General features: G+C 36.9%; 1 protein-coding gene across 13 annotated transcripts in view; it reads right to left on the reverse strand.

Moving 5' to 3' along the window:
- EPB41 (erythrocyte membrane protein band 4.1) overlaps positions 1-12,756 on the reverse strand; it is a 214,141-nt gene that overhangs the window by 112,036 nt on the left and 89,349 nt on the right. For 12 of the 13 annotated variants that reach the window (XM_023732039.1, XM_023732038.1, XM_004377019.2 and 9 more), the window contains exons 2-3: positions 10,209-10,686; positions 4,635-4,847 (exon numbers count right to left, since the gene is read on the reverse strand). In XM_023732039.1, coding sequence (XP_023587807.1) covers positions 4,635-4,847; positions 10,209-10,679 — 684 coding nt within the window. In that variant the 5' untranslated portion in view covers positions 10,680-10,686. The remainder of the gene's footprint in view (positions 1-4,634; positions 4,848-10,208; positions 10,687-12,756) is intronic. The other variant, XM_023732041.1, reaches the window with a different exon arrangement.

The following is a 12,756-nucleotide window of genomic DNA, read 5'->3' on the forward strand; positions in this document are numbered from 1 at the left end:
ACCAGTAGTGCATAAGAGTTCCCATCTCCCCGCAGCCCCTCCAACATTTGTTATTTCCAGTGTTTTTGATTCATGCCAGTAATGCCGGGGTGAGATGGTATCTCATTGTGGTTTTCATTTGCATTTCTCTAATGGCTAGTGATCGCGAGCATTTCCTCATGTGTCTGTTGGCCATCCAATGGCATTTTTTAATGAGATGGAAAAACAAATCACCAACTTCACATGAAAGGGAAGAGGCCCCAGATAAGTAAAGCATTACTCAAGAAGAAGAACAGAGTAGGAGGCCTCACACTACCTAATTTTAGAACCTATTATACTGCCAAGTAGTCAAAACAGTCTGGTACTGGTACAACAACAGATACATAGACCAATGGAACAGAATTGAGAATCCAGACGTAAATTCATCCACTTATGAGCAGCTGATATTTGACAAAGGCCCAGAGTCTGTTAACTGGGGAAAAGACAGTTTCTTAATAAATGGTGCTGGCATAAACGGATACCATATGCAAAAAAATGAAACAAGACCCATACCTCACATCATGCACAAAAACTAACTCAAAATGTATCAAAGACCTAAATATAAAATCTAAAACGATAAAGATTATGGAAGAAAAAATAGGGACAATGCTAGGAGCCCTAATACATGGCAAAAACAGAATACAAAACATTACTAACAATGCACAAACACCAGAAGAGAAACTAGATAACTGGGAGCTTCTAAAAATCAAATACTTATGCTCATCAAAAGACTTCACCAAAAGAGTAAAAAGACAACCTACAGACTAGGACAAAATTTTTGGCCACAACAAATCCGATCAGCGTCTCATCTCCAAAATCTACAAGATACTGTAAAACCTCAACAACAAAAAGACAAATAACCCAATTAAAAAATGGGCAAAGGATATGACAGTCACTTCACCAAAGAAGACATTCAGGTGGCTACCAGATACATGAGGAAATGTTCACAATCATTAGCCATTAGAGAAATGCAAATCAAAACTACAATGAGATACCATCTCACCCTAACAAGGCTAGCATTAATCCAAAAAACACAAAATAACAAATGTTGGAGAGGTTGTGGAGAGACTGGAACACTTATACATGGCTGGTGGGAATGTAAAATGGTACAACCACTTTGGAAATCGATTCGGCACTTCCTTAAAAAGCTAGAAATAGAAGTACCACATGATTCAGCAATCCCACTCCTTGGAATATATCCAAGAGAAATAAGAGCCATCACTTGAATAGATACATGCATATCCATGTTCACTGCAGCAGTGTTCACAGTAACAAAAAGATGGAAACAACCTAGGTGCCAATCAACGGACAAATGAATAAATTATGGTATGTTCACAGAAAGGAATACTACCCAATGATAAAGAACAACAATGAATCTGCGAAACTTCTCATAACATGGATGAATCTGGAAGGCATTACGCTGAGTGAAACTAGTCAGTCACAAAAGGACAAATACAGTATGAGATCACTATTATAAGAACTCAACAAAAGGTTTAAACACAGAAGAAAACATTCTTTGATGGTTATGAGGGTGGGGGGGAGGGAGAGTGGTATTAACTAACTAGACAGTAGATAAGAATTATCTCAGGTGAAGGGCAGGACAACATACAATATGGGGGATGTCAGCACAACTGGACTAAACCAAAAGCTAAGAAGTTTCCTGAATATAGCCAAACACTTTGAGGGACAGAGTAGCAGGGGCAGGAGTCTGAGGACCATGGTTTCAAGGGACATCTAGGTCAATTGGCATAACAAAGTTTATTAAGAAAACGTTCTGCATCCCACTTTGGCGAGTGGCATCTGGGGTCTTAAAAGCTAGCGAGCGGCCATCTAAGATACATGATTGGTCCTAATCCACCTGGAGAAAAGGAGAATGAAGAAGACCAAAGACACAAGGAAAATACTAGCCCAAGAGACAGAAAGGGCCACATACACTAGAGACTCTATCAGTTTGAGAACAGAAGAACCAGATGGTGCCTGGTTACCACCAACGACCACCCTAACAGGGAACTCAACAGAGAGTCCCTGACGGAGGAGGAGAACAGTGGGGTACAGAACTCAAATTCTAGTAAAAAGACCAGACTTAATGGTCTGACTGAGACTGGAGGGGACCCAGAAGACATTGCCTCCAGATTCTCTGTTAGGCCAGAACTGAAACCATTCCCAAAACCAACTCTTCAGACATAGATTAGACTGGACTATGGGACATACAATGATACTCCTGAAGAGAGTGCTTCTTAGCTCAGGTAGATACATGAGACTAAATGGGCAGCTCCTGTCCGGAGGCGAGATGAGAACGCAAAAGGGGACAGGAACTGGTTGAATGGACACGGGAAATCCGGGGTGGAGAGGAGGAGTGTGCTGTCACATTATAGGGAGAGCAGCTAGGGTCACATAGCAATGTGTGTACAAATTTTTGTATGAGAAACTGAAAAAAAAGATGTACAAAAAGTTCTGGCTCCTCCAATTATTAGCTAAGCAACTTGAGTTGACTTAATGAACTTTTCTGAAAGTTAGCTTTCTCATCTGTAATATGATGAGAATATCTTCACCTGCTATACCTACCTACTGGAATTGCCAAAAAAAAATCAAACACTCTAGTATCTTCTGAGAAATACATACGAAAATACTTCAAAAAATTAGAAATCATTTTTTGGCATACATACCTGACATGTCTTTCCCTCAATGAGCTGAATTATTTTTAATAACTATTAGTAATTCACGTGAAGGACCCTGGTGGTACAACAGTTAAGTGCTCAGTTACTAACTCAAAGGTTGGTGGTTCAAACTCACCCAGCTTCTCAGCAGAAGAAAAGACCTGGCAATCTGCTCCCATAAAGATTACAGCCTAGAAAACCCTATGAAGCAGTTCAACTCTGTCACATGGGATTGCTATGAGTTGAAATAGACTCAATGGAACCTAACAACAACAGTAATTCACATAGATGTTAATTCATTTTCAGACTTAACCCTTCCATATTATATTATTTTCTTCAATAAAGAATAGAAGATGATTTGGGAACTATCCATGTATAGGTCTCTAATTCCTTATAAAAAACCAGAAGTCCTAAAAAATAATAAAAAAAAAAAAATTTCATAGGTTTTCACTAAAGTTTACTTGAAGGCAAACTCTAACCTGAATTGTTGTGAGGCTATTTATGATCTTCATTTATCCCCCTAAGAATGAATCTTCATATACTTTATGTCAGAAATAATGTGTTTGATCACATGGGTGCTGTTACAGACATTACTGGGTGTATTATGAAATATACAGAATATGTCCTTATTGCCTTTCTAAAATCCAAAATATTCTGAATTCTGAAACACATCTCCCTCCAAGGGATTTTTGTGCAGTGGTTAAGTGCTCAGCTGCTAACTGAAAGGTTGGAGGTTCGAATCCATCAGCCACTCCATGGAAGAAAGATGTGGCAGTCGGCTTTGTAAAGATTACAGCCTTGGAAACCCCATGGGGCAGTTGTATTCTGTCGTATAGCCTTGGAAACCCTATGGGGCAGTTCTACTCTGTCATATAAGGTCTCTGTGAGTAGGAATCGACTCAATGGCAGTGGGTTTGGTTTTGGGTTTTATATCTGGATCTTGGCCTGAATGGAAAGAATGAGTGGAAAAGTTTTTCCCATTTCCAATTTAGCTAGTATTGAGAAGCAGAAAAGCAGACCCTAGGTCTTCTCTAGCTATCAGGTGTAGCAGCTGTTTTCAAAGCTCAGTAGTACATTTTTCTTGATTTCTTTTTTAAAACATGACATAAATATCTATGAATAAATATGATGTGATTTTTAGACTATTTATTTGTATTTGGATATATCTGCATTTATACATAAATAATTCAATTCAGAAAGACTTTGTTGAATACCCAAGATTCAAGTGAATCATGTTTCATCAATAAAAGCAATTATTAGTAGCAATCACAACAGACTGTTGATATCTTAAGCATAAGTGATAACTAATGTTCTAGTTAAAAAAAAAAAAAGGTTAATAGATGTTTAAGGATTTTGAACTGTCCTGAAGGACAGTTTTTTGTATGGTAACTGAAAAACTCTGATATTTATTCAATTTTGATCTAATTACTTATTCTTTTAGAAAATAATAGAGAATTTTAAGAAATGTCACCCGTTGATTTAAAATTTTTATACGCTATCTCATGGTGCTAAAGAAAAATATTAAGTAAACTAAGGCTTATTAAGGTCTATCTTTGGGAGACCGGACATATTATATGTAGTAATTTTTTGGGACAAATATAATTATGGAGATAGCTGGACTAATTATCGGAAATTGAGCCTATCCTGGGAAATCTAGAAATGGAAAGTTACCCTACAAATAATAAATCTATTCTTCTTTTTTTTAACAAAATTATTTTTATTATAAAAGTAACACATGATCATGTCACAATATCTTGGCAGATAGAGAAAAAATAGGAGAAGAAAATAAGACTAACTCATAACGCTCCCATATCCACTTACAGAAAATCACTATTAACATTATAGTCCATAGCTACAGACTTTAGACTGGGTCTTATCTCAGGCTATGGCACCACTTACCTAATCCTGCATGGAACAATCTGTAAGAGTTCTGACTACTGGAAGTTAAAATACACTCACCTCCACAGAACATTCATAAACTGTGTCATCTAACAAGTAAACCTTGCAGTGCATGTTTCTTTGTCTTCTGATTGATTTCTGGGAAGCTTTTAATTCCCTTTCCGCTTTTGATTCAGGACTTCCTTCTTTTACTTCTGTGTTGCAGCACTCTTCAAGTCCTCCTCCTTCCTTAGTTTCAAAATCTGGATCTTCTCTGCGTTCTTCCTGCGCGGGCTACGTATCCATAACATCACCAAGTCAATAATAAAGACATTTCATATAACATGCTGTATATACTTTTTACCTATAATATAGCTACCAATAAAAACACCAACACAAAAACTGTTAAAACAAATATAAGAAAGTGATATTAGGATTAAATAATTATTTTCCCATAAAGGATCATATGACACCCCAACCCACCCTACCCCTCCCCACCAAAAAAATCTACAGACCGCTATTCTTAAAACTCCTCAGATAAAATTATTTCAAAGCAATAAATAATGGTTTCGGGAAAACCAGAGGACACCAATCTATTGCTCTCAGCATTATATATTCTTCCTGACTATGCCATTATATGATGTTATTAAAATCTATCAAAACTTTGAAATCTCTACCCCATGCTAGTCAATTTTAGTGAGGTAGATTTATGAATTGCAAAATGAGATATGATTTGCTACATATTCTAAATTTTATAAATGGCTGAGAGTGGTGTCTGGGGATCAGTTTTAGAGCATAAAGCAACATATGTAATAGGCTAAAAACCGTAACTCTCAGTTAACTCCTTCCTATCAGCTATCAACCATGCTAAAGAAGATTCAAAGAAGAAATAGATTGAAATCTGGGTCTCCTAGGGTAACCAATAAGTCATCACTAAGTAATACGGGGAACTGAGACAACACTTTGGTGTATACTGACTTCCTGGAGCCCTGGTGTCACAGGGGTTAAGAGCTCGGCTGCTAACCAAAAGGTCCGCAGTTCAAATCCAACAGCCGCTCCTTGGAAACCCTAAGGCGCAGTTCTACTCTGTCCTATAGGGTCCCTATGAGTTAGAATAATCAACTCACTGGCAGTGGGTTTGGTTTGGGTTTGGGTGTGCCTTCCAACATAATGAAACTGTTGAAAGATTCTTAACAAACTAATTCTTTTCTTTCAAAAGAAAAAAAAAATGGTATATTTAAGAAAAAGGATTTAATTATTTGGCTCCTGCATTAGATACTAGAAGTGGTCTAAAAGGTTCCTTCTCATCCTGCATGACCCTCTTAAATGTAAGCTCTTCAGAGAAGCCTTCACTGGCTATCCTGTCTACCATATCCCCACTCTACTATTCTTCATGTCAGTACACTGTTTGTGGCCTTCATAACACTTACTACAATAAATAATTATTTTGTATTTACAAACTTTTTGTCTCCTCCATTAGACTATAATTTCCACAAGGGTAGGGATGATGTTTGTTTAATAATAATAAGCAAACACTTATATAGCATTTACAATGGGCCAGTTACTGGTCTAAGAGCATTACTTATATGAACTCATTTAATCTTCATAACACCCTGTGAGGAGGGTACTATAATTATCCCCATTTGACAGATGTGAAACTAAGGATACAGAAGTTAAAGAAACTTGTCTAGGATCACATAGTCAATAAGTTACATACCGATCTGGCTCCAAAACCCATGATCTTAAACCACTTCGCCATATTATAGTTTTTATTACCAATGCATATCAAGCCTAGGGCTTGGCACACATAGTAGGTATTCAGTAAATATTGGTTGAATTAATAAATAAACATTAAAAACCGACATATGACTTCTAAAAAATAATCTAAGGTACCCTGGGTGAAAATTGGTACAAACCTATAATGCAGATTCATTTTTTATAAAAACTCTGTAATGTCCATCAACAGATGAATGGATAAACAAAATGTGGTACATACATAAAATGGAATACTACTTGTCATGGATTGAACTGTGTCCCCCCAAAATATCTGTCACCTTGGCTAGGCCATGATTTCCAGTACTGTGTGATTGTCTACCATTTTGTCATCTGATATGATTCTCCTATGTGTTGTAAATTCTACCTCTATGATGTTAATGAGGTAGGATTAGAGGTAGTTATGTTAATGACACAGGACTCAATCTACAAGATTAGGTTGTGTTTTAAATCATTCTCTTTTGAGATATAAAACAGATTAGCAAGCAGAGAAACAGAGGGACCTCACACCACCAAGAAAGCAGGGCTGGGAACATAACCCCTTTGGACTCAGGGTTCCTTTGCTGAGAAGCTCCTAGACCAGGGGAAGATTGATGACAAGGACGTTCCCCCAGAACCAACAGAGACAGAAAGCCTTCCCCTAGAGCTGGCACCCTGAATTTGGACTTCTAGCCTCCTAAACTGTGAGAGAAAAACTTCTCTTTGATAAAGCCATCCACTATGATATTTCTGTTACAGCAGCACTAGATAACTAAGACACTACTCATACAGTAGGAGAAATGAAGTCTTGATACATGCTATAGTATGGATGGAACAGGAGGACATTATGCTGACTGAAATAAGCCAATCACAAAAGGTCAAATATTATATGACCTCACTTATATAAAAAGACAAGAAAAGGCAAATGTACAGAGACTAAAGTTTATTAGTGGTTACCAGGGGTGGGAACGAGGGGGAAAAGAAGAGTTAATGGTGATGGAAAAATCTGCATTGACTAAGCACAGCTGATTATTTTGATTGCTATCAATAAGCTGTACACCTGTAAAAAGTTGAGTTGGTAAAAGTGTGATATTTACGCCAAAAAAAAAAAAAAAAGAGTAACTGCTGAGGCTGCTTATGTACAACCAAACACCTCATGGGATTTGGTTCCTTGGTTTGGAGGTTTAGGGTCATGGTTTCATGGGACATCCCAGTTAATTGGCTTAATAACGTGTTTAGTGCTAAACTTAGTTTGTTGCATAGTGCTTGGGGTCTTAAAAGCTTGCAAGCGGCCATCCAAGTCACAACGATTGGTCTCTGTTCATCTGAAGCAAGAGAGGAAGAAGGAGAGTCAGGAATAGGAGGAGGATAAGGAATCTGTGACTAATGACCTCCATGAACAACTGCCTCCTTTGCCATGAGATCAGAAGAACTGGATGGTACCCAGCTACCATTACTGAATATTTTTATCAAAGATTCCATAGAAGAATCCTGATCAAAAGGGGGAAAATGCAGACCAGAATTTCCAATTCTCATGGACTCCAGACTTTCTGGAGCCATGAAGGGTGGATGATCCCCTGAAACTATTGCCATGACATCATCTTTAAACCTTAAACCAAAAATATCCCCTGAAGTCATGTTAAAACCGAACAATAGTTGAGCTTAACTAGTAAAAAATGTCTGGCTTGAGCAATATACTTTTTAAAAAACTATCTATATGGGATTAAATTGAAATAGCAACTCAAAAGATTAGATAGGAACCTTAGGGGGCACTGAGTTTATGTTAATGAGGGAGGTACAACTCAGAAAACGAGGGTGAGAATGGTTGCACAACTTAAAGAATGTAATCAATGTCACTGAATTGTACATGTAGAAATGGTTAAATTAGTGTGTGTTTTGCTGCGTATATTCTCAATAACAACAACACATAAACAAAATTTAGGAAAAAAAATTCTGTAAACTAGAGATCTGGATAGCAAAATCAAAAACAAAACAAAAAAAACCCCATTGCCATCGAGTCAATTCCGACTCATAGCAACCCTATAGGACAGAGTAGAACTGCCCCATAAAGTTTCCAAAAAGTGGCTGGTGGATTTGAACTGCCGATCTTTTGGTTAGTAGCCGAGCTCTTAGGGCTCCCTGGATAGGAAAGGACTACTTAAATGAAAATTTACTATACATATAGAAATACAGTTAGACAAATTTTAATACACAAAATTCTGACAGGACTTGTATTGATTTATAATAACCATATAAATTGTTTGATCGTAAATAAATACTAGTTTCCAAAAGATCTAAAATAGTTTGTTCCTTTAAACAACACCCTCTTGAAATTTTATTAACAAATACTATTTTGTTTATTATTCTTCATATGTAGACAAACACCTCCATACAATTTATCTTAATTTTGAATTAAGAAAGTCTCAGTGAATGAGATTTTAGTTAAGTCTAAAATTAAGTTTGTCCAGATCATCTGCTTCACTGTTAGTACAAATGCTATTATCTTTAGATATTATTTTGATTTTTTATTTAAATGCTAACTGAAACAAGACATGGATTTTTCACTACATAAGGTAGGGGGAGGTGGGACAGAAGGGGGTGGGACAGGTAAATACCATTAGAAAGTACCAGGCTTCCTGAGAGATAATGTAATTTAACTCTTTTGGTATTCCTAAAATTAAATTAAATTAATGATATTAATATATGGAGAGTTTCTTTGCCTTTACTGTAAAACGGTTCATGTTTATTGACTGAGTAAATAATAATAGTTAACACTGATTGAGCACTTACTATATGCCAGTCAATGTCTTAAGAGCTTTACACATTTAGCTCTTTTAATCTTCACAATAGCCAAATGAGGTAGATATAATACAGAGGAGAAAACGATAAAGAAAAAAGTGTCACTTCACCATGATTTGAACTCAGAAAGTATGATTCCATAGCCTGTATTCTAAACTATTACACTATAGTAAATCTTGTTTTGAACAATTTCGCTAATAGCAAGTGCACCCTTTTAATATACAAGTAATATTTCTAAAATTATATGTTATATTTCTAGAAAATTCTAATAACACTATATAGCCCAAATATTATACCTCTAATAGAAACATACAAAATTCATATTTTTAACAATGAAGATAATGTTCACATTATCAGAAAAGGAAAGACTTTGAAAATAACTCTTAACTTGTAGATATTAAGGCTGAAAACAAATGGAATTCCTACAAAATAGTTTGTGTTACAGTATTAATACTTTCCCATGTTTTTAGGGCAAATGAACAAATTCACAACGCATGTTTAGTTTAACTACACTATGACAAAATTAAGGCCCCAAACTATTGTATATTATAAAAGTGATAGAAAAGGCTAAACTTCCTTATCTGTATCTTACACTCTGTGGTAATATGATGTAGCTGGAGAAGAAAATAAAAATAAGTCAGGCATGGTTTAAATCTATCACACAGCTCTGGAAGGCACAAACCCATCACACAGCTTTCAAGAAGATCTCCATAAAAAGATCATGTTTGCTGATAAACTATCCCATTTCTAATAATTCTACCAAAATGAACTCTAAACCACCTCACTTCTTTCCCCCTGCTCATTAAAAGCTTGGACTTACTCCATTATTACAGCAAAATGACATACAGGCTGAATAAAATCATGAAACACTTTTTTTTCATTTCCTTTAATTTATAGAGTATAAGCATCTTTTTAAAAATCAAGATTCCATTGTCTACATTAATTTCTTTACGGCAGAAATGCCAAAGCTTCATGTTACTTCATAATTTCTAAATGCCTAAGTCAACTGGCTAATAAGAAATAAATCAAATATTCTCAAATGAAAAATAAAGTATATAACCTACCTTCATCATACCCACCTCTCACACATTCACACCCCCTTACCTGTGTTTCTGCACTGCTTAATGAATGAAGATCCAAGGATGGGTCTGTTTTGAGTTCAGGTTCAGGAGCTGCAATTGGGGCCTTTAAAATGATCTCTTCATCAAGACTGGTTCCAAATTCTATCTCTTTCTGACCTCCTTCACTTTTCTCTTTAGCTAACTCTATGTCTTTGCCTTCTTCCTCAGAAACCTGAGATTTGGGCCTTTTGAGAAATGAGGAGAACAGCCGTGAGAGGCCCCTGCTTTCTGATGTCCGGTCCTTGTTCTTGGTCAAGTCTTCATGTGTAGGAGTGTCTCCATTAGATGTTTTAAGCTTCTGCTCACACTGATTATCTCCCTCAGGTGCTGTTTGAGAAGCCTCCTCCAGCTGAGTTTCTTGTTGGCCTGAGTTTACGGCTCCCTCACCTTCTTCCTTCTGTTGTTGGTGCTGTGAATTTTCAGCCTCAGTCACTAAACTCTTCTCTGTTGTCATGATGTTGCTATTAAAAACAAGACGTAAAAATGAGGCTCTTATAAGCAAAACACATTACTGTAGGCCAAACCCTAAATCAGATCAAGTGTGCCAAAATTAATATATTTAGGTATTTATTTAATCACCATCAAATAGTACCCCAAGTCCACTAAACATGAGAATTCCTATTAATGTACAAAAAATCTTACCTATACATCCTGAATAAATTATTAATGCCTTGAGTCACTAAAGATATGCATGTAGAGAGACTGCCTTAAAATAACACCCACTAAAGCCACCTTAGTGAAATGTATCATATTTTAAATTCGATGCTATGAGCTGTATATAGAAAATCCAGTTTTATCCTTCCTAAAAAAAAAAAAATCTCATTTGTATACTGTCCTTTGAGGGTATCAATCTGAAGGTGCAAGATTTACAGGAATTATTCTCTGCAAAATTCTCTGCACGCCAAGAAATGATGAGATTAAATAGTTCCCCAACTTTGTTCTCTTTCTTTATATTTCTTAGAATGCATAGACTTCTCTGTTAGAAACAGAAGATGCAGAATTCTGATCATTTGTTATCAGACTTGACAACAACAAAGGCAAGTATACAGTTAAAACAATAGCAAAAAATTCTTTAGGTTTTCATGTTCATAATATCAAACTATAGCCTCTTTTAGAATATACAGTTTTAACTTCAAGACTCTTCTTCATTCTGACAAATATGATTTTGAAAGCTCAGCATTTTATTATTTTTATTTTTTATTGTACTTTAGATGAAGGTTTACAGAACAGTTTCTCATTAAACAGTACACATACTGTTTTATGACAATGGTTAACAACCTCACAACATGTCAACACTGTCCCTTCTCAACCTTGAGTTCCCTATTACCAGCTTTCCTGTCCCCTCCTGCCTTCTAGTCCTTGTCCCTGGGCTGTTGTGCCCCATTAGTCTCATTTTGTTTTATGGGGCTGCCTAGTCTTTGGCTGAATGGTGAATCTCGGGAGTGACTTCATTACTGAGCTAAAAGGGTGTCCGGGGGCCATACTGTTGGGGTTTCTCCAGTCTCTGTCAGGCCGGTAAGTCTGGTCTTTTTTCTGTGAGTTAGAATCTTGTTCTACATTTTTCTCCAGCTCTGTCCGGGACCCTCTGTTGTGATCCCAGTCAGAGCAGTCAGTGGTGGTAGCCGGGCACCATCTAGTTGTACTGGACTCAGTCTGGTGGAGGCCGTAGTAGTTGTGGTCCATTAGTCCTTTGGACAAATCTTTTCCTTGTAACTTGTTTTCTTCATTCTCCCTTGCTCCCGAAGGGGTGTGACCAGTGGAGTATCTTATATGGCCGCTCACAGGCATTTAAGACCCTAGACGCTACTCACCAAGATAGAATGTAGAACATTTTCTTTATAAACTGTGTTATGCCAATTGAGCTAGATGTTCCCTGAGACCATGCTCCCCACAGCCCTCCCCCAGCAATTCAGTCCCTCAGGGAGTTGGGATGTGTCTATGGAGCTTCCATGACCTTTCCTTGTACAAGCGAAAGCTCAGCGTTTTTAAGAGTGGAAAGTAAAACTACCATAAGTATACCCCAGAGAAGAAAAATTTAAAAGGCAAACACTGATTCACTTGCAGGAGAGAAGGAAAAGCTATGGACCTCAAATATTTCAAACTTGTTGGTTTCTAGTCTCTTGATTTCAAAATCCCGGGATGATTAGTCAACGTTACAATACTAGTTAAAGAGCATCGTCACACTTAGTTTACTAAAGAATTAACCAGCATACAAGGGGACTTTTGAGACACTGGGCAATGAAGTTGACTGTTGATGAGCTTACACTTAGATTCACTACTATACCTAAAAGTACTCCCTGCTCATTAGCTTGGATGTCACCTCCTTAGAGAGGCCTACCCACACCAGATCTTGGCTCTCACTCCCCCAGATACCTTCACAACACTACTGCATTTATCATTACCTGCAATTATTTGTTTATTGATTTATTGTCCTGCTTTTCCTTGCACCCCCAACCCCTCGCCCAGCTAAAATCTAAGTTCTGTGAGGACAGGGCCCTTGTCTGTCTTTTTTTTTATCACTGTATACCCAA

The sequence above is a fragment of the Trichechus manatus genome, unplaced genomic scaffold (genome assembly GCF_000243295.1).
Source record: "Trichechus manatus latirostris isolate Lorelei unplaced genomic scaffold, TriManLat1.0 scaffold00048, whole genome shotgun sequence".
Taxonomy (NCBI): Eukaryota; Metazoa; Chordata; class Mammalia; order Sirenia; family Trichechidae; genus Trichechus; species Trichechus manatus.